Below are 22,533 nucleotides of genomic sequence, written 5' to 3'. Positions count from 1 at the left end.
CAAGGAAGGGAAGGGAGGAATTGGAAATGGACCTGGTGAAGATGAAGGAAGGGTGAAAATTGGAAGTAAATTTGATATTCTCTAGTTTGGATGAGAGCATGAAACGTTATCAAAACAGTCAATGTAGCTCCTCTAGACACATCAATGCTTCTTAACATGACCCATGACCATCCTCTTTTCCCTTGCACCATGATGTCTTTTGTCACATAATCTGTCCGCCTTCCACCTTATCAGACACAAAATTGTTCATGATGCCAAACTTGAAGATGTAACAGAGAGGATGATACAAATTGACTGCAACAGGACGTAGGTAGGCTAACAGAATGGGCAAATGGTAGATGAAATTTAACACTGAAAAGTTTAGAAGGGGGAGGGAGAGGCAATATATTCAATGACACAGTTCTGAAGACTGCAGGAACATAAGGACCTTGAGATCCATGTGCATAGATCTTTGCAGGTAGCAGGATATATTAAGAAAATTATATATTAAGAAAGCAGAGTTGGAATGTGGAGTTGAGGTTACAATCAGATCAGCCATGATCTTATTAAATGGCGGAGCAGGCTTAAGGAACCGAGTGGCTTGCTCTTGCTCCTGCTCCTAATTCATATGTCCGTAAGCATTTAACAGAGCATATGGGATTTTGGGTTTCATAAAGAAAAATATCGAGAACAAATGCAGGGAAATTATGCTGAACCTTTATAAATCGCATTGGGATGAGATGAAGTTGTGGAAGACACTTTTTGTGACTCTATGACTCAGTCCACATACACCACTGCGGATGGCCCAGCCCACCAGAGCCATCATGGAGACACCCATCTCTTTAATCACATATCATTCATGCCATTTTGCTAAAATGCCTAACTATTGACTTCTCTCTATAAAATAACTCATTCATCAAAATGATGTATGATTGCATTTTAAAGTTTGCTTTCTGCTTTTATCTAATCAAACAAACTAAAAGGAAAACAAGACTGTTTTGCTTAATTACCTGAAATAGAAACTCCTCTCAAAGACTGAAACACTTGTTAGATAACAAACCCCGCCAGGTAAACAGGAAATGTTTATTAAGATAAGACTATCAGTCTGGAGGGAGAGGTCAGTCTAAAACACATTTGTTACATCGGAAATGGCATCGCCTGCAGGAAGTGCCTGGTGCCATAGTTACTGGAGTTGTATCTTTAAACCTGGTGTTTTACTTTACATATTTGCTACTTCAAATGCCTTACACTTGTTAATTAGGTGATTAATTAGTTATGTGTACTGATTAGAAAGGTCTTTGATGTATTTATGGTTAGAGGAAACCATAATCACAATCACCAAGCATGTTTAACAGTAATGTTTATTGGAGCACTTTGTTGACCATTCCCTTTCTGCTCTGTGGCCTTTATAAATGGCTCTTTAACAACTAAAACATATGAGAAAACAATAATAATGATAAGGGTTATGAGAACTGCAGGTCTTTTAATGCCACTTCCATCATTTCCCCATCCACCTCTAACTGTTATTGTTGGCTTTACTTATCAGGCGAATGATAGCAAACAGAGAGAGGGGGAAAGGAGGCGGGGACGGAGTATTTTAGCAGATTTGGCAAGACTCATTGATTCTGGTCTGAAAAACGACCAATCTGGGCATGTCACTCTTAAAAGTGCACCCAGTACTGTATTTTCACAGGGTTTGCAATCTATGCATTTCCTGATATGTGGAATGACATTCATAATTTTTTTAATGTTCACAACTCAGAATTGTAGTGGATGAGAGTTGGGAAGAGAGCCTGATAGAGATGAAAAAGTACACAATATGCAGCATTGAAAAGAATAAGAATAAATTTGCATTTATATACAGTGCCTTTCACATCTTAGGATATGCTCTGGTGCTTTACAGCCAATGAATTACTTTACAAGTATAGTTACTGGTATTTTGTGAGCAAAAACACAAGTCTGTACACAGCAAGACCCTACAAACATCAAAGGAGTAATCAGTTAAAGGTGCTAAAGTAAAAGTTGCTTTTATTTAAAGTGGGAAAATGTCCCTTCAAAAAGTTTAATAAAAAGCAAGAGGTTGAAAATCTAATCCTCTCGCTGTGTAAACTATGTTCCTTCTCAGGTTGCCTTTGGTTCTTTTATCAATCACTTAAAAGCAGAGATAGTTAACTGCCAAACACAGCAGGACAAAGCAACAAATATCCAAACGGTTTTTATTCAACTCATCAGGGGAAATGCTTATCATTTTTTATTGTCCCACTAAAACAACCACTTAGTCCACAGATGCACTGACCTAAAAACTTGTCATTACTGGTAAACTTGTGTATAAACATATCTATGAAATTTGTTTTGTACGAGGCACTCAATATTAACTGGGTACATGTAATATGAGTACACATAACCCCTGCAATACTGCACCACCAGCATAGTGCCCAGAGGGTTTCCTTTCCAAATAGCCAATGGAGGTAGGGTACAAGAAGCCATTGATGTACAAATCTCTCCAAGGCCTCGCTTGATTATCACTGTCATCTCCTCCTGCTCCACAATCAAGATACCTGCACTCCTCTAATTTCTAGTTTCTTCAGCATTCCCAATTTTAATCACTCCACCATTGGGCACTTTGCCTTTAGCTTCTTTGTTCTCTCTAAGCCTTAGAATTCCTCCCTAAACCTCTCCACCTTTCTCCTTCAAGGCACTCCTTATAACCTATCTTTTCCATCAAGCTTTTGGTTATCTGTCCTAATATCTCTTTAAGTGGCACATCATGTTTTGTTTTATAATATCCTGAGGCACTTCATGGAGGCATGCTATGATGTTAAAAGTGCTACAAATTGTTGATCCCTATGGCATGCATTTTTCCCTTTCTCAACATTACTTTGATTCCATCAGCTCTAGGGGATCTCTGGTGTCTAGCAAGTGTTGTCATCAACCAGACTAAGCAGTCAATCACCAATGAATAATTCTCTCAGACAGCAAACCAGAAAGTAACAAAAACATTATCCTTCATTTTTAATTATTTTTCAGATAGCAAAATAAAGATTAGAACATACACAAGATTAAGGTGCAAACTGAAATATCACACACAAATTTTAATCTGTGGAGTGTATAATGGAGAAATTTGACATTCCACAAATATAAAATTAGTTTTTCATGGCCAGAGGAGTTGTTCATCAGTAGTTATGAACTAATATGCTGTTAAAAACTCAGTTATACCTCATTCAACAAGGCATAACATTATCAAAGGATTTTACTAAACTAAGCATAAAAATACTAGATCGCATCAATTCAAGTGGTTTCAGATTTCCAACTGTGGAGACTTTAACAGTGCACCCTGTGAAATAGTAGGGATTCACTGACAACAAATTCTGCATTTCCATGTTTAACTGTGCTTGCATAGATGTCAGATGTTGTCATCAGGTACACAGTTGTAGTGACAACAAACACTGAACTCAGTGGAATCACTTCCAAGGCTGTGAACTAATTACAGAATCAAATGGTGATGAAGAACCATTAGAATATCCTCCTTTGCCATATAGCCAGTGACCACTCATTTATTTCTGTGGCTTCAAATGTAATTTTATACTTAAAAATCACTGTCCAAAGTTTTCAAATTTAGCATGTTGTGTAAATTCACCAATTTTGGGACCTTTTTTCCCTCCAAAGTGATGCTAATAATTAAAAGTGGAATGCTCTACCCTTTGGTGATCAAATTACAATGTGACTGTACATGCTGAAAGATACCGCTGCCTCACCCAACTATCCAAAAACAATGAACTGTTTTTCTCTTGCAATTTAAGCACCCACGGTGTTGAAAACATTGCCACATCGGGGTATAGTAATTAAGAAGTCATTTGGTTACAAAACTTAAGGATAAGGTACAATAATGTTTTTTCTGTGGCAAATTTTCTTTCAATACTTTTTAAAAAGGACATTCCAGTAATTGACATATCTCCCATTTCCATTGCCTTAGACTTAATATGTTCACAGAAGTTCCAGTATTCCTGCACAAGACAAATTTTCTATTTAAAGGACCGGCAGGATTTGCCTTCCCCTCAAGAGGGCAAGACAAAAATTACTAATATCTTGTCCTTTAATTACAATGGGAGATTTTCTACATTAATTTTAACATACAACAGACAAGAGCAATCAAACCATGAGAGACATCCAAGCAGTAACGAATACAAATGGCTGTAGATTAAAAAAAAAAGAAATTTTATTCAGGTAACATAAATATTCACTTATTTTTGTTCATTTATTATAAGTTGAATTAAAATTTGACTAAAAACTTTAAAAAGGCTCATAAATGACAGCAGCTGAATCCTGTAGTTCTTACTGATAAATATTTTATTAAAGGGGCATAGTCGTTTGATACGTCTTGCACTTTATACCAGGTTTGCGAATAGAAGTGTAAAAAAATGATCCACAACAATGATCACAAAGTCTTTTATGTTTTAAAACAAATCTTTTTTTTTTAAAAAAAGGTTGTACTGTGCCAAAACAAAAATATTCCTGCAGCTCCATGATCCTGGATACTCAGGCTTTTCAACTGGGATTTCAGAACATTGTTCCTGGTCATTTCACACATTCAGCTTGCCTGAAAACCCTCTCCACAAAAAGATTCTCAGTGCCCCTTTAAAATGTACTTATAGCACTGTAATATTATCTGAACACAGTTGAAATATGGAAGAATGCATTGATTATAAAATAACAGTCACTTACTTTCGGCCATTAAAAGGCATTATGCTCTTCAATGATTAGAAAAGAACTGCTGGTTCTATTCGAAACAAATTATACCATCTTGTACCACGTACAGTTTCATTTAAAACCTGATCACTATAGGACCATTCATTTCTTGGGTGATAACATTCAAGAGTTGCTGATAAATTTGTAAAACATGCCAAAGGTTGAAAACCAAACTAGGTTATTCTTCCCCAATCCCAACACTTCACCTCATCCTTTATGCCAATTGAAAATGTTTCAGAAAATGTACTTAACTAGCTTTCAGTTACTCGCCCTCAGATTTACAAGATTTGGGAGTGGGCGAGAGGTGTACTGCAATTTCTAAGATAACCACTTGCAGTTGAATGAAATGACACAATAGGCTAGAAACACTATCCCTTTATCTCTGGGATCTGGATTTGACCCCATTTAGGGTGATGGCATGAATGCCTCCTCTTTCCTGTAGGTTGTGGTAGCCTGAAAAAAAAGAGTGCTGGCAGTCACAACTCAGTGCAAGCCCACCACACAATAGTGCTCAGAATTCGGCACAAATTAACACTAAGTTATAACTGTCACAATGATTGGAAATTGAATATTTACATTGTGCATTAGGGATGCTCTTCTAGATAGTGGTTAAGGCACATTGTTGGGATGGTGGAGTTTCACCCTGTATCTTAACTGATAGTTTACTCAAACTGGAGAAGGCTTAATGCTGACAATAGGTGCAAAAAAGTGGAAAAATCTTCAGTTTCTCGGTTTAAGCTTTCTGCTAAGTTCACTGGAAAAAGATACAAACAGGCAATAGGCAAATTCTACACATAACGATAGGAAAATCTCTTCCTAAAGGTTAATGGGTAAAAAATCTTGGGGATGGACAATTTCCGAATAGGTGCTGTTAGCATATGCTGGGATGAAGTGGAAAATCTCTTCAAATCAGTCAGTTCTCCCAGGTTCTAAACTATGTTTCAGTGACTCTTCCAACCTTTCACTCCTTAGTAAAATAAGTTTAGATTTTTTTTTGAAAATAAAATCAGGTTCACCAAAACACAGTGCCTCAGAATAAAAGGGCACAAGTTTGATTGGTGATTGCTTTCCAGTTCCAAAAGGAAATTTAAGGGTAAATCAGTGATTCTGAGCTCCCATCATTCAGCCTTCCCCAAAGAAAATGAGTGTCTGAGGACGGGCTACAGCACTGCAGTACTCCAACTGGAGCTCCTTGAACATAGCTCATTGTTGAGACTGTAAATGAATTTACCTGACAGACCATCAGCCAAATGTGTATCCACAGGAAGGGGCAAAGAAAATTATAAAAATAATTCAATTATCCCCTCCATCACCACTCTTCTACTTGTATTTTTTAGTCCAGCAGCAGGTGCACTGCTTGGTCATTGCCTGGATTTGAGAATTTTAAGTAAAAGTAATTGATGCACCTCCGTTCATAGAATGAAGCAGAAAAGGTATTAGAACTAAGTCTTTCCCTTAATGGGAAAAAAAAACTCAATGCGTCTAGTTCACAGCAATTTCCATGTACAAAATGCCTTTCTCAAAACTAAACTCAAAACGGTATCTAGTGTATTAACTACTTTCAAGTTGCCCATTGTATATGCAAATGGGGAACAGTGCGTTTCTCGGCTAATGTAGAGGTAAAAGGTACTTTCACACAAACGCCTGTTTACTACAATGCAAACTGTATTATATAACAAGGAGTACATTGGGTTTTTCTACAAATGTAATGAGTTTGCGGTATGTAAAGTCTGACCAGGCTTCACATAAGCAATTATTTTATACACAGTAAAGATATAAATGTAATTAAAATGTATGTACAAAAACATATCGGCAAGAACCTAAACTTATAACAACATCCTTTTAGCTGCCCATCACCTTCAAAATATACAAATTTATACTCATGTGTACATCTACACCTAAACTTACAGCACACGGATCTCCTCTAAACGAAATGTGAGCACAGGACATTTTAACAAGGGATTAGTAGATGCATTTCAATGCTATTTTTTTAAAAACAAAATTTCACAGTTAACAGCAATCTAGGAACTAAACATTGCGTTTTCATTCATAGGTGTTAACATTTAAATGGCGAAATACTGTCTCTATGACCTTCAAACGTGGCTGCAACATTCTAAAATGGTAGTATTGCCATTTAAATACTTCTTGGTGTGATTCTTGCGCCCTTCATCCCACCTGTCCCTCTTCCCCATTCTCCCTATAAATGATTTTGTTGCACATAGGTTTTCATGATGAAAATCCAGTGGATCAGCATGGGGTAAAAACAAATCCACATCACTTGTCATTTTTAACAAAAAAGTATTTAAACTGCAATTGTTTAAAAGCACCAAGATTTCCTGTCAATTTAATTATCAACATCAATTTTTTTTGACCAGTGTGTTTATCAACCCTCCCTTTCCTGTCCCCCAAATCAACCCAGAGGAAGAGTATGCTATATTCCTAGCAGTCTGTTACTCTTCATGGGTACATGCATTCTAAAATTCAGTGCTTAAAAATGGATAAAAATCTAGTTCATTCAAACGCATCTTCCTCTTCAGCATCCTCGTGATTGACCTTTGCAAGCTCCTCATGAACCTCTCTCACCATGAGAATACGAGTTAACATGGCATCCAGAATGGCAGGGTCAGTTGGTAACGTTGAATACCACATGGGGCTGTCAGGCACACACGAGCGTTCCGGCTGAAGGTAGAAAACGTCACTTCTCGACTTCACACTCTCAGAACTATGGAACAGTTAAAAGAAAAATACAAAGGTGGTTAGAAGTGATGAATAGATACTTTTTATTAATTATAAAGGACTTATTTTTTACATTGATCAAATAGAATAATATATAAACATTGATGCAAAAGCAAAATACTGCAGATGCTGAAAATATGAAATAAAAACAGAAAGTGCTGGGAATATGCAACAGGTATAGCAGCATCCATGGAGAAAGAAATAGAGATAACGGTTCAGGCTGATGATCTTTGATCAGAACTGGAAAAAGTTAGAGATTCAACAGGTTTCAAGTAAGTGCAAAAACATGAAAGCGGGGCAGAATGAAAAGGGAATGTTTGTGACAGGTGGAAGGCGGGAGAGATGAACTGACAAATGGAATAGCAGTGTAAAGCAAAAGGAGGTGGTAATGGAACAAGAAACAAAAGATGGTTGTGTAAATACGAATAACAAAACAGCTGCTATGCAAAAACAAAATGTAAAGGATTAAAAAAAGGGTCAGAGATTACAATCTGAAATTGTTGAATTCAAGTATTGAATTGGAAGGCTGTATATTGCCTAAACGAAAGATGAGGTGCAGTTCCTTGATCACACGTTGCCCTTCACTGGAACAGTGCAAAAGGCAGAGTGCACGGAGGTTATAGTGGGATGGGAAAGAGAATTAAAACAACAGGCAATCACAAACTCAGGGTCATGTTTGTGGATAAAAGTGATCATCCAATCTGCGCCAAATCTCCCTATTATCCACCATATACTCACCGCCTCCCTGAGCCAGCTAACTACAATTCCTCAGTCCTGGCATAAAGGCTCTATTCCATTCTCCCGATTTCTCCATATCAGTTGCATCTGTTCTGACCTTGCAACCTTCCATAACATTGCACCAACGTTTCCCTTCTTGCTCAGCTAAGAACTCCACCCCGACCACTGACCAATCTAGTTGTCAGGGTCACACTGCCATTCTATTTCCCCCACTTCTGTTCTCACATCTCACCTCCTTCCCAGACCATAAAGGGTTCCCCCTTGCCTCACTTTCCACCCCACAGCCTTCACATTCAACAGATAATCTTCATCATTTTCATCACCTCCAGTATGATGTCACTGCTATACACTTCTATCCCCCTTCCCTCCCTTCAGCATTCCAAAGGTCCTATTCCCTCCATAACACCCTCGCCATCCCTCAATCGCTCTCCACAATCCCTCCCCATCCCACTGTACATTCACATGTAAGCACAGGAGATGTAACGCTTGCAATTCTACCTCTTCCTTGCTCACCATTCAAGGCTGGAAACACTTCATGGTGGAACATCAATTTACTTGTCCTTCTTTCAATTTAGTACCAGCTCACGACGTGGTCTCCTCTACATTCAGGAGGCCAAACACAGATGGACTGGAATGCTTTGCCAAACATTTCAGTGCAGTCTCCATGCACAGCCACAAGCTTCCATTTGCCTATCATTTTAAATTTCCAACCCTCTCTGGCCTCAGCCTCCTACACTGTTCCAATGAAACTCAACACAAGCTCAAGGATCAGTACAACTTTCCACCAAGTACTTCATGGTACTTCCAACTCAATATCGAATTCAACAATTTCACATCATAATCTGTGCCCAACCTTTTTCTTTGTTTTTCTGGTTTCACCATTTACACCTCCTCTAGAGCCATTTTTTGCTTCTGTACTCTTCTATTACTATCCCTTTTACTTTGTACCATCATTCATTTTGTCATTTAATCTCCCCTGCCTTCCACCTTTACACAGACCTTCCCCTTTTTGTTCTTTCCTCCTCCCTCCTTTCCTTGCCTGAGATTATTAAAACCTGTCACATCTCTAGCTTTTTCCAGATCTGACAAAAAGTCATCACCCTGAAACGTTAACTGTTTCTCTCTCTCTACAAATGCTAACTGACCTGAGTGTTTCAAGCATCTTCTGTTTCTGCTGCAAACATTAATTTTGTTTCATTTTGTGTACTTTTAATTTCATCTTTCAAGACTGATTTTACAAGAAAATTGAAGGCATACCATTTAGACAAGTAGAATTCAAAGAGGCGTACTGGACATCTGAGTGGATTATCTGTATTTTCGGCCATTTCCATAGCACCTTCCTCCTCTTCATCACTGCGCTTCCGCTTTCCATATTGTAACTTATCTAAATTAGAAACACAAATTAGCAAATACAACATTGCCTCCTCTGACCCTGTGGCATCAGTAGTACCTGTTTTAGACTTGGATCCTTTTCTTCTCAACCTGCTATTTTCTTCCCTTGTTTTTAAGTCAGTCTTAAAATATAGGGAAAAACATCAGCACTATATTGATTACTTGACAGGACATGGGTACTGGAATCCCTCAGACTGCTTAACTACAATCCTAGAAGAGCATCCCTATTTCACATTATAAAAGCACAGTAGGTCCTGTTTTAAAGAAATTCTGTGTATTGGGCCACACCTCATTTCATTACTGTACTCTTTTCTCAGTAGCCAGACAGTTGACTTCATCTGATGCCCTGAAAGCTGCCAATTAAATGTGTTGACATCTGAAAGATGCATTCTTTATCCATTCTGAGATGTCTTGAATTTTCATAAAAATCTGGATTCCTAAATTGTACTGTCAATCTCCTGAATTTCAGTCAGTAATGAAAGACAACATGCTCTTAAACTGAATAGTCACTCCCCTTCCATTAACCTCTGTACAGGTATTTAAATTGGCTGCATTCACAATAACTGTAGCGTGATACACCCTCTGCAGTTACAATGTAATACTGACTGAATCTCAAGTCAAAGCTAAAACCACTTCATACTGACATAAGTTTATAGTGTGAATGCACTGTTGGCGAAATGTGTGTCAACAATCACTTGCTGGCTGCTTGCCATGTCCATAGTGCAGTTAACTATTATCTGCTGGACAGCAATCGCAAGAGAATGCATTGGGCCACCAAGGATGTCAGAACCTCATGTGTCAGTGGATCACATCTGCATCATAGGGAATACGTCATGTAAACAACACAAAGCACTGAACAAGGAATTTTCTTACTACTACAAATACTTAAAATCATAACTTTTTTTAAACACTCTTCATAAGAAAAAGGAGTTTCACAGTTATAGCTGCAAAGTGGTATACACATCCAACTCTACTGTTTCCTGAGCAATATGCATTGGAATTGTATTTGATAGGACAATTTGGCTTCAGCTCTTTTGAGTACAAACCCATTTCCATCTGTTTCAGATGAAGTTACATTGTTTCATAGTTTGCCATTGTGAGAGTTGAACTCTTGATCTTGGGGTTACAAACCCAGTACCATAACCACTTGGCTATTTAGGCCAAGCATAAACACCTTCAACTCTTTCGAGTACAAACCCGTTTCCATCTGTTTCAGATGAAGTTACATTGTTTCATGGTTTGCCATTGTGAGATTTGAACTCTTGATACTCTTTTTGAGTAAACCTGTTTCCATCTGTTTCAGATGAAGTTACATTGTTTCATAGTTTGCCATTGTGAGATTTGAACTCTTGATTTCAGATGAAGTTACATTGTTTCATAGTTTTGCCATTGTGAGATTTGAACTCTTGATCTTAGGGTTACAAACCCAGTACCATAACCACTTGGCTATTTAGGCCAAGCCTTTTAGTTTAACCGGTAATTATAGGATCAGCCATACAGCACTAGACAGAAGTGCACTGAAAACCAGACAGCTGCAGCTCATGGGAAATACTTAATTTGGTCACAATTTGATCAACAAGCATGAGACAAGAGGAAGACTCAGGAGCTTCCTTACTTTGTCTCAGTACAAACTATTTGGATCATTTTGTGTCGCAAGAACTATCAACCATTTTGTGATAGAACTTCACCAAGTGGTGCCCCAATATGCTACTATATATCGGGTAAGAAAAAGATTTGCTTGTACCTATATCTTTGTCCTTTTTGTACATAGGTGGGAAGAATCGAAGGTAGGTCAGTTTTGTGTTATGTTTCAAAGACTTTGTACACCTCATTACATGAGCAAAAGAAAGCTTCATATGTTCACTGACACTTTTCAGCTGGAAGTACTTGGTGTTGAAAAACAGTAACGTATTGAGGAGGACTGTTGGAGAATACGCTCCAAGTTGTTTACACTCCCATAAATGTTCCTCTTCAATTCGACAAAATAACTGGCCTGCAGACAAAACAGTGAGATAGTGAGTACAACATCAAGCAGGAGTATGCTGTTCATAAAATAACTTAGATGCTAATTTTTCTTGTATTTATCGCACAGGACATAAATAGCGCCAAAACAGGATCTGGGATCTAAGTGACAGGGCAAAGATTTGTATCTCCTCAATCAGCCAGACTGAAGGACTATGAAATTATGGAATAATTACAAGGTCAATTGTTGGCAGGTAAGCTCTCAACAAATTGTAACCATCTTGCTAGAAGCGGGCAAATAAGCTAATTACGCGATTAACAGAGAGCACAAGTTTAGCTTTGGCATTTGACCGCATAAAGTACCACCATTTTTTAAGCAAATTAGATCACAATTTTTAAAGATGTTCATTAAAAATCTGTTTTTGGAAGGAACAAGCAATTTATTTTTCCTCAGATAAAATACTTAAGATAATGGTCCATGACTGTATAGTGATTCCAGGGATAAAGCAAAAAAAGGGCTGAATTTCAAAGAGGCCACCCATATAAATGTTTTTCCCCCACTGCTTAGCATTTTCTGGTGTTTCGAGCCACATAAGTCAAAAGAGTACCTGGAAACTCAAATTTGGAAGAAACAAAGATAACTGACTCTGTTGGTGAAACAGAAACACCCTTACTGGAAGATGCCTGGAAGCCAAAAACATGTGTCCACCTGACCAAAGGAGTTAACAAAAATTTAAATAAATATTTTAAATAAAAATAAAAAGAGTTATAAGATTAAATAATATATAAAAGGAATAGAATGTGTAATTCTCCTACTCTGTATACATGAAAGCTGCATTTCCACTTGCTATAACTCCAACAGATTCTATGCTTTATTCCTGAGTCCCCAAGGAATAAAGCCAAATTTAGTTTTTATGAAATGACTGAGGCACTGTACAGCCAATATAAAGAGGCATGTTATCAAAATTATTTTTTTAAAAAACTGGTAAATAATGATACTGTTCTCAAATGGGCAAGAATTCTCTGTACTGACACTTACCATTTGGGAGAAGCTGCGGTTGCCAAAATTTCAGAGCCTTTGTAAGCTCAGAGGTGAATTTTGTGTAGTAAAGGTCTGTGAAGATGTTATCAATCCGGCTGTTCTCAAATATGTACTGAAAGAAAGCAGAACATCTGATTTATGCAGTTCTCAAAACAATCTCATTGGCCATTGAGAACATGAACTCCCTCTCTGGCCTAGATTCTTAACACAGCTCCAAGGGGTCAAATAGCAATATTTAACTGACTGAGCCAGAGGCCTTTTTAAAATAAGGGAGCTTTTAATAGCACTCTGGGACTGTTTGGAATAGCACATCGTTGGTTTGCTGAAGCTTCATACTGGAATATTATAGACACTGTCGTGGAGTTCAATCTCTTGCCCTGCTCAGTTCCTGCTTAAACCGCACAGCACATATAAACTAGAGGTTAAATGAGTCTTCATGTGGGAGTAGAAAATCCCTTGATGACCTACTTAGAGCATGACTGGTAGAGGCCTGTGAACCGGCTTTACATCTCTGGCCATAAGGCAAACACGTCCCTATTGCTGGCTGGAGAAGGGACAGGGTCGAGGGGGATGTAATTGAGGGAAACAGTATGTGCTATCACCACAGGGAAACGGGTCACTTTCTTTTAAAGTAATGACTGTGATTTTTTGACATTAGTTGATTTCAAACAGTACGAGTTCATGCTGAGCTATACAGGGAGGGATTTCTTTTCTGAAAAAGAGAATTGAAAGCTGATCATTTCCTCCAGGGCCTGAATAATTTGGACATTCCCAGATTCTCATTATTCTTCTCTTGACAAAACTCTTTGTTAAATCTTTAACCGCTGTAAAACTCTGGTTGCAAGTCTGATAGTCAGCAAATAATGATTAATTTAAATAAAAATTAAAAATTAATCATCAGAAAGTTTGATGCCATCTCGTGTTCACAAAAATACACTACATAGATCTGTATTTATAAAGAAAAATCAACATATAAAGGTACTAACTAATGGAGCAAATCACTCTCTGGTTTGATAGGACATTAATGCAATTTCCAAGTGCCCCTCTCCTAATCATTATAGTTTAACAACATAGGCAGGTCTGAATACCAGGTTAGTGTTAGAGCATCTGAAGGTCTACCACCAAAACACATTTTAATCCAGTCATTACAATAGAAAATACTAGTCCGCATAGGTATGTATAACTATCTCCTATGTAACATCATGTCTTTTTAAACCACAAAATGAAAGGCTCCATATAAATTTCAGTCAGTTTAGTATTGTGTGATACCTGTTGAATTCCTAGACAAAGGTAGAAGATACTATCCGGCTCATATTTTTCTCCATTTGGTCTCCGTACTTCTCGAATAAATTGACACAGGCCATAACTGAGCTCAGCAGCGGTACATGAAAGAATGTCCTCTTTTAGCTTAATTGGTCGAGCTGCACATAAATTTAGGTTGATCATAAATAAGGTATCATCACTAATCACGAAACAAACACTGCTACTGAAACCAGAAGCTTTTTTTCAAAAGAGTGCTCTGGGTTTGTGTTTCCACAATTCCCCAAACTGAGATTTCTACATGGGCTGGGATGCTAGAGGAATAAAAGGGTTTAGGTTCTCTGTGCATCTCCTAGCAGTTAGCATTAGCCTGGATGTTGGACTGCACGCATAGCAAGACACATGGTCAATTTAACCACATGTATCATAATCAACATAGAACTACAGGAAGTTTTGGGTTCAAGCCTCATTCCAGAATTTCAGAACAATCTAAACTGACACTTCAATAGTATGTTAAAATCCCAAACTGCCAGAGGATACAACAGTAAAGTGAGATCCTGTCTATTCATTCACGTAAAGGATCTTTTGGCACTCTTTCAGAGAAGCATGAGGAGTTTTCTTGATGTTCTGGCCAATACTTATCCCTCAGTCAACGCTCAAAGTAAATTAACTAATCATTTATCAAAACTGTGAGACTTTACAGTGCACAAATGGATTGCATTATTTACCTACAAATGAAGTATCTACATTTCAAAAGTAAATATTAATAGTTGTTTGGTAGTACAGAAGTTGAGTATTGCTGAAAAAAAGACATGTCTAAGCTTTTCATCTTACACTCATCAGGACACTTCGCAAGAATATCAATATAAGGGGAAAACAACAATTTATACCGTATGCGAAGAGAGTGCTGATTGATTGGCAAGTGGCATTGCCATGGAGAATACACCAATGACGGTTAACTGCCAAGCATTGTTTGAAATTTAAACGAGGCAAGCTTGCCCTGAGGAATGAGTCAGTGAATGTCTGTCACTTATTTTGTTCAGCTGAAACAGGCACAATGTGTACACATGTTCTTTGTGCCTGCAAAGAACAGGGCCCTGTGTGTTAATATATGTAGCTTCCAGTATGTGCAAATGCGCCACACTGCAAGCCTGACTGGCAATCTTAAATTGATTGTCAGCGTAATTCTTAGTACACTAACTATTTAGCAAATTGTCCAACTGTGGAATCACTTCTAATGTTGGACACTGTATTTTGAGTTTTGAGAATGTCCCAGCAGCTGTTCCTAATGGGTAGGGTACAGACAGTACCCAACCAGCCCATGCTTGGCAGTTAACTGGTAGTTGCTGGTGCATTTTCCATGGCAGCGACACTTGCCAACCAATCAGCACTCTCTTCAGATTATAAACTGTTGTTTTCCTCTTGTACTGGTATTCTTACAAAGTGTCCTGATGAGTACAAGAAAGCAGCTTAACAAGTCTCTTTTTTCAGCAATTTCAAAAGTAATCGAGTTATTGTGAAATGCTTCAGGAGATCCTGAGAAGCTGAAAGCACTATATAAATACAAGCTCTTTCTTCATATGCCTATATGAACAGAAAAACCTGAACAAATATGGAAGTTGAAGAACTACAGCAAGATGTGCCATAAAGGCATCAAGCTGAGGCTTGACATTTGTCTACAGGAAGTTAAGAGAAAAAACTGTGATCAACATTCAAGATCACATTTAGAAACCTCATATTACCCAGTTACAGGACAGCATTAGCAAACCTTGGGAGCAGATTGCATGCCATTCCCTTGGCTTAGGTATGGTGTGTGGAGGCCTAAAAAAGGGAAATGAGAAAATAAGAAAAATATCAAGAATGATATCAAAAATGGCAACAGGTGGATCCACTACCATGGCAACTGGAGATGAGACAGGGACTGCTTGCCTGTGGAGAATTACATATTTCTAGATAGACATACAGCTTATTAGACACATATGTCTTAAAAGAACAATATGCTTGAAATATTCTCCTTTTGCTGTCATGGGTGATTTATTGAATTATGTGGAAAGCAGGAAACAAAGAACTAACTTTACTTTAGGTCCATCTGAGGTTAATTTTTCCTCTAACTACTTACATCCAAATCGCAGCTCCTCTGTGGGATCTCCTTTATCATTCCTAAATTGTACCCATCTTTTCCAAGCCTTCACACCATACATATACTTTAGAAACAGACCAACGTCATTCCCGCCAGTTACAGGTTCCTGTAAAACATCTCGGGTGTACCCCACAATAGACTTCTTCCTTCCCTAAAGAGTTAAACAAAAGCAATAGTCTTACAGCTCTTGTCAAAAAAGTTCAACAGCCAGAATTAATGAGCTAATTTGTACTTTTTAAAACTGTAGGTCACGTCCCCTGTGATTAATAAATTTGCTGTATGAATGCATCAATCAAATGCTGTAATCAAGCTCGATTACAAAATAAATGGCTAAGCTTACCCGTTTCCTTGGTTGCGGGAAGCCATCTTTGTTCTTTGCACGTTGCCTTGCCCTATGCTGTCGTGCTGTTGCCATTCGGTCTCGTCGAGATGATTCAAAATTAGCTATTTCAAAAAATAAGTTGAAAACTAATTTTCCAAATACCATCTGTAGGAACCTTTACATTGCTTAAAATGGAAAAGTAAACAACTTTCATGACTCTAATCTCCACATGAAATTAGGTTTGAAAATGATGCCACTGGACATGTATAAATAAGAGTTTATTCTTTTCTCCTATAGATAAGTGGCTGAGCAGACATAAGGCATCTGATACTCTATTAAACAGAGATAAATACAAGGAACAGTTAAAGACATTTAGGCTGCTATTTGATTAGCCAAAGGCCAATTGTAGAAGTAACAGGAAAAGCTTTTTCAGTGTGAAGAATCACATAACTGTCAAAGACTGCATTGGGCCATTGGAGGATAATCATGAAGGGCTCACATGGGATGTCAGAATATTAAAAGACAATACTTGACGATTTAAACGGTGGCGATAATAAAACCAGTAATACTAACAAAGATGAACATATTGGTTTAGGTAAAACTAAGAACCTGAAAGCAGATAAGAGCAGCCAGGCCTGATGATACCTACCAGAGAGGGTCCTCAGGTAATCAAGCAGGTGCTCTGCAAGATGGTAGGTATGAAGTAGTTACAGATGGATTTGAATCTATTTGGAGACCGGCCATCAATGCTGCCTGCAGTTGGGACCTTCGTTGTTTACCATTTTATTCATTATTTAGATATAGGTATTGAGGTCACAATCTGCAAGTTTGGAAATAATATGAGGGTCTGTGTGACTGTTAGAACAATAGGCGATGCTCAACTGTTGCCGTCAGATCTTGTTTTTCAAGAGAACTGGGTTCATGGCCGGCAGGGCGAATAGTGCATATTCCTTTCAGGAAAAAACATTAATGAAAGAAAGGACAGTCTAGAGCAAAGTGCAATGCTCAAGAGCAATACCATGAAGCGATAGCAGGACTAATAGAATTTTCACAGCAAGGGTTTGGGAGTGGCAATTTAAGAGTCAACCACCTTGCTCGGGGTTTGGAGTCACATGTAGGCTAGACCGGGTATGGATGGCAGATTTCCTTCTCTAAAGGACATCAGTGCACCAGATGAGTTTTTGTGACAATCGACAATGGTTTCATGGTCACTATTACCAAGACTAGCTTTTAATTCCAGATTTATTAACTGAATTTAAACTCCACCAGCTGCCATGGTGGGATCTGAGTCTATGTCCCCAGAGCATTAGCCTGGACCTCTGGATTACTGGTATAGTGACATTACCGCTATGCCACCACCTCCCCGTTGCTCATATATATGATTTACTCCCAAGATTTCACCAATATTACTCTTTAACCAGCTGTTAGGGGGTTAAGAATAGTTTAGAACAATTAGTTTTCCTGTTCGGAAGCATCTGGTCCTCACTTGAAATGGCTCATATAACAAACACTATGTAAAAATCGGTGAACATGAAACCAAAATGTTTTTAATATATACACACACATATTAATTATATACAATATGCAGAAATAAATCTGAAGTGATCACATTGTTAGGTCAACATTCAGCATTGAAACTACTTATTCAAACATTTAGAATGACACTCCTGCATGTAAATTGTTGCCTGTGATGCTGCAATTGCATTAGCCTGGCCAGTCAGTGGCTCAATGAAGCAAGCTTCTGAAGTGAACTCACTACATCACAGTGATAAGATGTTTAGTCCATATTCAGGATGTGTTCATTTTAGAATTCATATGTTCTGGACATGTGCATAGACCCACTGTAAAATCACAACTGTCTTCTTCAGACAGGACTTGATGCAAGTTTCCCAGGCTTCAGATGCTTACATGAAGTTCACTGTTCCTGAATAAGGCTTGTATATCAAACCAGATCTGTCATTATCACCCCTTAAATGACTGAAGGTGCTATTTGAAATGAGGTCCTTGCTTATCTCCCAATGTCTGTAAGGAACACTTCTTATTCTAGTATTAAACATCTAAGTTGCAAAGGAAAATCGTTAAGAACAAAATTATCAGGAAATATCACAGATCAATTCATAATTACTTATTGTGTTCAGCTTATAGTACTGCTGACTGTTACTATGCTATCCACAACATTGGTCAGATCCTGTCTGGAGTTTGGGTTCAGTTTCCAAAGGGAATAGTTCTATATCTATTCTATTTAATCCTCATTCCAAACACCTCAATTGGATCACCGAACCACCTTCTAAACTCAAGGGAATGTAGTTCAAGTTTATGTAATCTGTCCTCATCATTTAACTCTTTTAGCCCTGATATAGTTCTGGAAAATCTGCAGTGCACCCCTTTCTGGGACTAATACATTCTTCCTGAACTTGGCTGGATGACTGCAGCTCTAACAACAGCCAAGAAGCTCAGCATCATCCAGGACAAAGCAGCCCGCTTGATAGGGTGCCAGTCCACCACCTTCAACGTTCATTCCCTCCACCATGGACGCACAGTGGCAGTAATGTGTACCATCTACAAGATGCGCTGCAGCAACTCAAAGACCCTTTGACGGCACCTACTAAACCCACAACCTCTACCACCTAGGAGGACTAGGGCAGCAAATGCATGGGGATACACCATCTTCAAGTTTCCCACCCCCCCACAAGCCACACACCATCCTTGGGTCAAAATCCTAGAACTCCCTTCCAAACGGCATCACATGAACTGCAGCAGTTCAGCAAGGCGGCTCACCACCGCCTCATTAAGGGCAATTATATCAGTTTCGGACTAAGAGGCTCTGCATTAAAATAAATAGCAGGGCATGAAGTTGTGGTACTTACATAACAGGTGCCCACTAAGGATGCCAGAAAACATTTGGGCTTGTCAATTCAAGTGTAAGTGAATTTTTAAAGATGCGACAAGTCTTAATTCCTGCCAAAACAATGTCTCTCTCACTAAAATTTAATCTTTCCAAGCGTAGAGTCCCATTCCTTCAAATTTTAATTGCTGGAGATATGAAAAATGCAATCATTCTTTCCTTTTTACTTGGTCTTTTATCTCTCTTGCTTAATCCAATCTGTCACTGAATTAACTATTCTGTATTACATTTCATGTTTACATTAGGCTCTAAGTGCCTAAGGATTCTTCAATGTGATTGGTTAAGGTAGTTAACAGCAGTGCTTGGCTTGCTCACATTGGTTCCATATCCCCTGTAGAAAGTACTGCACTGTTTTTGATTTCGAATAACTGCAACTTGAAGTACAAAAACCCACAAAAAGTCTGAACAGGTGTAGGTGTAATGAACACCACACCATTCATTTGCCACTAAGCACCAAATCCAGGCCAATAATTTTTTTTGAGTCTACATAATTTTAAGGCTAAGCATGACTCTGGTTTAATTTTTATATCACCTTCTTATATTTTGATGTATATCTTATATTTTCTCTTATTCTTTCCTAAAAATATTAACTGACGTTGTGGTACCATTCAAAAGGTGCACTAACATTCAGGTATTTCATTCAAATGCCCATTCTCGATGTGCACGCTTAAACAATGAATGTCAATAGACTAGTTGCCCACAGAAGGCACCACAGTTGAATCAGCATAAAGGGTCAGAAACTGTTTAATTTTGGCCTCTCCTAAATCAGAAACAATACTTAATGCAGCCCAGACTGGCATTAACTAATACAACAGAGACAAGGTATTGTATTAAAAAGTTTTCTTGCCACTGGCTCAGTGACACACAATACTGAGATATCACAAAACACCAGTAGATTTCAAAATTGTTATACCAAATTTTAGGATTTAAATATTTTAATACTACTTTGTGGGGGAAGTGGGGGGTGTACAAGATCGACATTTTATTTTCAACGGCACACATTACTAAAACGTCTTCCTGTTGTCTGCTCTTACTGACCTACTGATATGTCAGCTTCCAGATCGTCCTCCGGTCCTTCAATGAGATGTGACTGTATCTCTGGCTCAGTTGCTGGTGGAGGTGGAGGTAGAGGTACAGGTGCAGATGTGATAGACTGTTTCAGAGTAAAGTTGCTCAGCTCGTCCTCCCAGCTGTGCGGAGTAGACACAGCCTCTGACTCAAGATCCCCACTGTATGTGCTACCCTGATCTGGAAGGAGAACCACATTTGCTTAAGCTGACAATGTTTTCAATTTACACAGGACCTAATCTCAAAAGGAAAAAAGAATTGCACGTTTACAGCCCTTAAGGTCTGATTTACTAGTTGCAGTGGAGGTTGTACTAACATAGAGCTATGCTAAAGTAGCAAACCTTCTGTCAACAGATCACAACTGAGATACCATTGTCGTATGTGGATGAAACAGGTCAACAATTCTTAAAACTTAAATGTCAGGAATGCAACAAACTTAACTATAACCAAATATATGCAATTGTGGATGCGGTTTAGCCAGGCAGTGTGCCCATGTGAGAATAAGGGTACCTACAAATGAGGATATAATAATACTTCACAAGACATTGGAGGTGGGTGCTAACCCAATGAATTTCCCTTGTGTTTCATTGAACAAAGAGCTTTGTAACATAAATATTAAGGGCAGTCAACTGTGAAATTCAATGCCAATTAGGCTTTGTCTTTTCTGAATATTAAGTATCCTCTCCTCTTTTAGTATTTCATTCAGGCATGTAGGTAAGCAAACAATCTACTCCCGAAATCTGTCAATGCAATTCAGTAATTAGCAATTTTCAAACATCAGTGATAAAAACAAAAACAAAAAACTACGGATGCTGGAAATTCAAAGGGTCATGAGGACTCGAAACGTCAACTCTTTTCTTCTCCGCCGATGCTGCCAGACCTGCCGAGTTTTTCCAGGCAATTCTGTTTTTGTTTCAAACATCAGTGCCTGTATCCTGTTCCTGCAGTAAGTCATGTTTGCCACTGGCCTCCACGATAATTGACCAATATTAGTTTTCTGATCCCCAAATCCCCGAAGTTTCCAAATCCCCATCTTCAAATCCCATCTTGACCTTGCCCCACTATGTTTGCAATCCTCTCCAGCCTTATATCTTCTCCTGCACCTTAATGAATTTTCTTGAATTCCATTTTCTCAACTAAACTTTGTTATCTCTTCTAACTCTTACACCTGTATCTTGCCCATTCCTTTATTGCCTTTTTCCTCTCCCCTGTGTAAAGTACACTAGAGATTATTTATATTAAAAAGTGCTACATAAATGCAAGCTATTTTTGTCACAGATCACTATCACCCAATAATGTTTACTTCAGCCCCACCGACTTCAATAAGGCTGGAGATTAATTTCCAGCACCCAACTGTCTGCGCTCACATTACTGACCTCTGGCTATGTGACTATCAAAATCCCAAGAGTTAAAAGAAAGGCTTCACTAAACTATTTAAAAAGATAGGCTCCTATAGCTCTCGTGGTGAAATAGAAAGTAAAGATTTGAGACTCTTTGGAACAGGTTTGAATGGGTGTTACAAGCAATTATTCTCCAAAACAAGTATCAGAGTTGGATTAGAAACTGGAAATTACATTTCTAATCTATACCAACCACCATGTGAAACTGTTTTCTCTTTTTCTTCCTCTTCTGCAATCATCGCAGCCATTGTTAGAAGATCTGCTTCAAAAGGATTTGAGGGAATTTTCTCCTTTATTTCTTGGATTGTTTCAATTATTCTATCCGCACTGTCCAGCGTTGTTGGAATGAACATTGGTACTGGGAGCTGAAATGAAAAGGTTTTTTTTTCAAAGAATATTGGAGTAGAGTTCATCTTCGCCTTCGCAGTAATCTGGTCAAGGGTTTTACCTGCCCAATTTTTATTCCATGGGTTTCAACGGAATGAAAATCAGGCAGTTTCAATAAGCAATGGCTGATCCACTCCAGCAGACATTCGAGTAAACATCTACCCCATACAACATTTATTCTACAACATTATTACAAGAGATTGAAATTCTGTAAAGAACCAGTTACGAGTATTTAACTTCACCCATCAAATTCTGTTGTGAAATTACTGAAAATTATGAGCTTTATTTCTAAATATTTCCAGATCTGATTTTGCCTGTTACCTATTTAACACCACCAAGTGCCAAGTCTCAAGAAAGCACTAGTAGAAGTTCCACCAGCAATGCATGCTGATGTATTACTATCTGATTCTATCAGAGCCCTGATTCTGTACAATTTGGTCTCATACTTACTACATG

General features: G+C 38.2%; 1 protein-coding gene across 6 annotated transcripts in view; it reads right to left on the bottom strand.

Annotated features, from left to right (window-relative positions):
- Window positions 1-4,173: 4,173 nt before the first annotated feature.
- Window positions 4,174-22,533, bottom strand: part of zmym4.1 (zinc finger MYM-type containing 4, tandem duplicate 1) — a 104,465-nt gene continuing 86,105 nt past the window's right edge. For all 6 annotated transcript variants that reach the window (XM_041212584.1, XM_041212587.1, XM_041212586.1 and 3 more), the window contains 9 exons: window positions 21,884-22,055; window positions 20,261-20,470; window positions 16,336-16,439; window positions 15,975-16,146; window positions 13,865-14,016; window positions 12,593-12,707; window positions 11,336-11,584; window positions 9,457-9,583; window positions 4,174-7,447 (listed from right to left, as the gene is read on the bottom strand). In XM_041212584.1, coding sequence (XP_041068518.1) covers window positions 7,237-7,447; window positions 9,457-9,583; window positions 11,336-11,584; window positions 12,593-12,707; window positions 13,865-14,016; window positions 15,975-16,146; window positions 16,336-16,439; window positions 20,261-20,470; window positions 21,884-22,055 — 1,512 coding nt within the window. In that variant the 3' untranslated portion in view covers window positions 4,174-7,236. The remainder of the gene's footprint in view (window positions 7,448-9,456; window positions 9,584-11,335; window positions 11,585-12,592; window positions 12,708-13,864; window positions 14,017-15,974; window positions 16,147-16,335; window positions 16,440-20,260; window positions 20,471-21,883; window positions 22,056-22,533) is intronic.

This window comes from Carcharodon carcharias, chromosome 19, assembly GCF_017639515.1.
Source record: "Carcharodon carcharias isolate sCarCar2 chromosome 19, sCarCar2.pri, whole genome shotgun sequence".
NCBI lineage: Eukaryota > Metazoa > Chordata > Chondrichthyes > Lamniformes > Lamnidae > Carcharodon > Carcharodon carcharias.
Note: the sequence above shows the minus strand (reverse complement) of the source record. Positions and strands in the feature narration are given on the sequence as shown.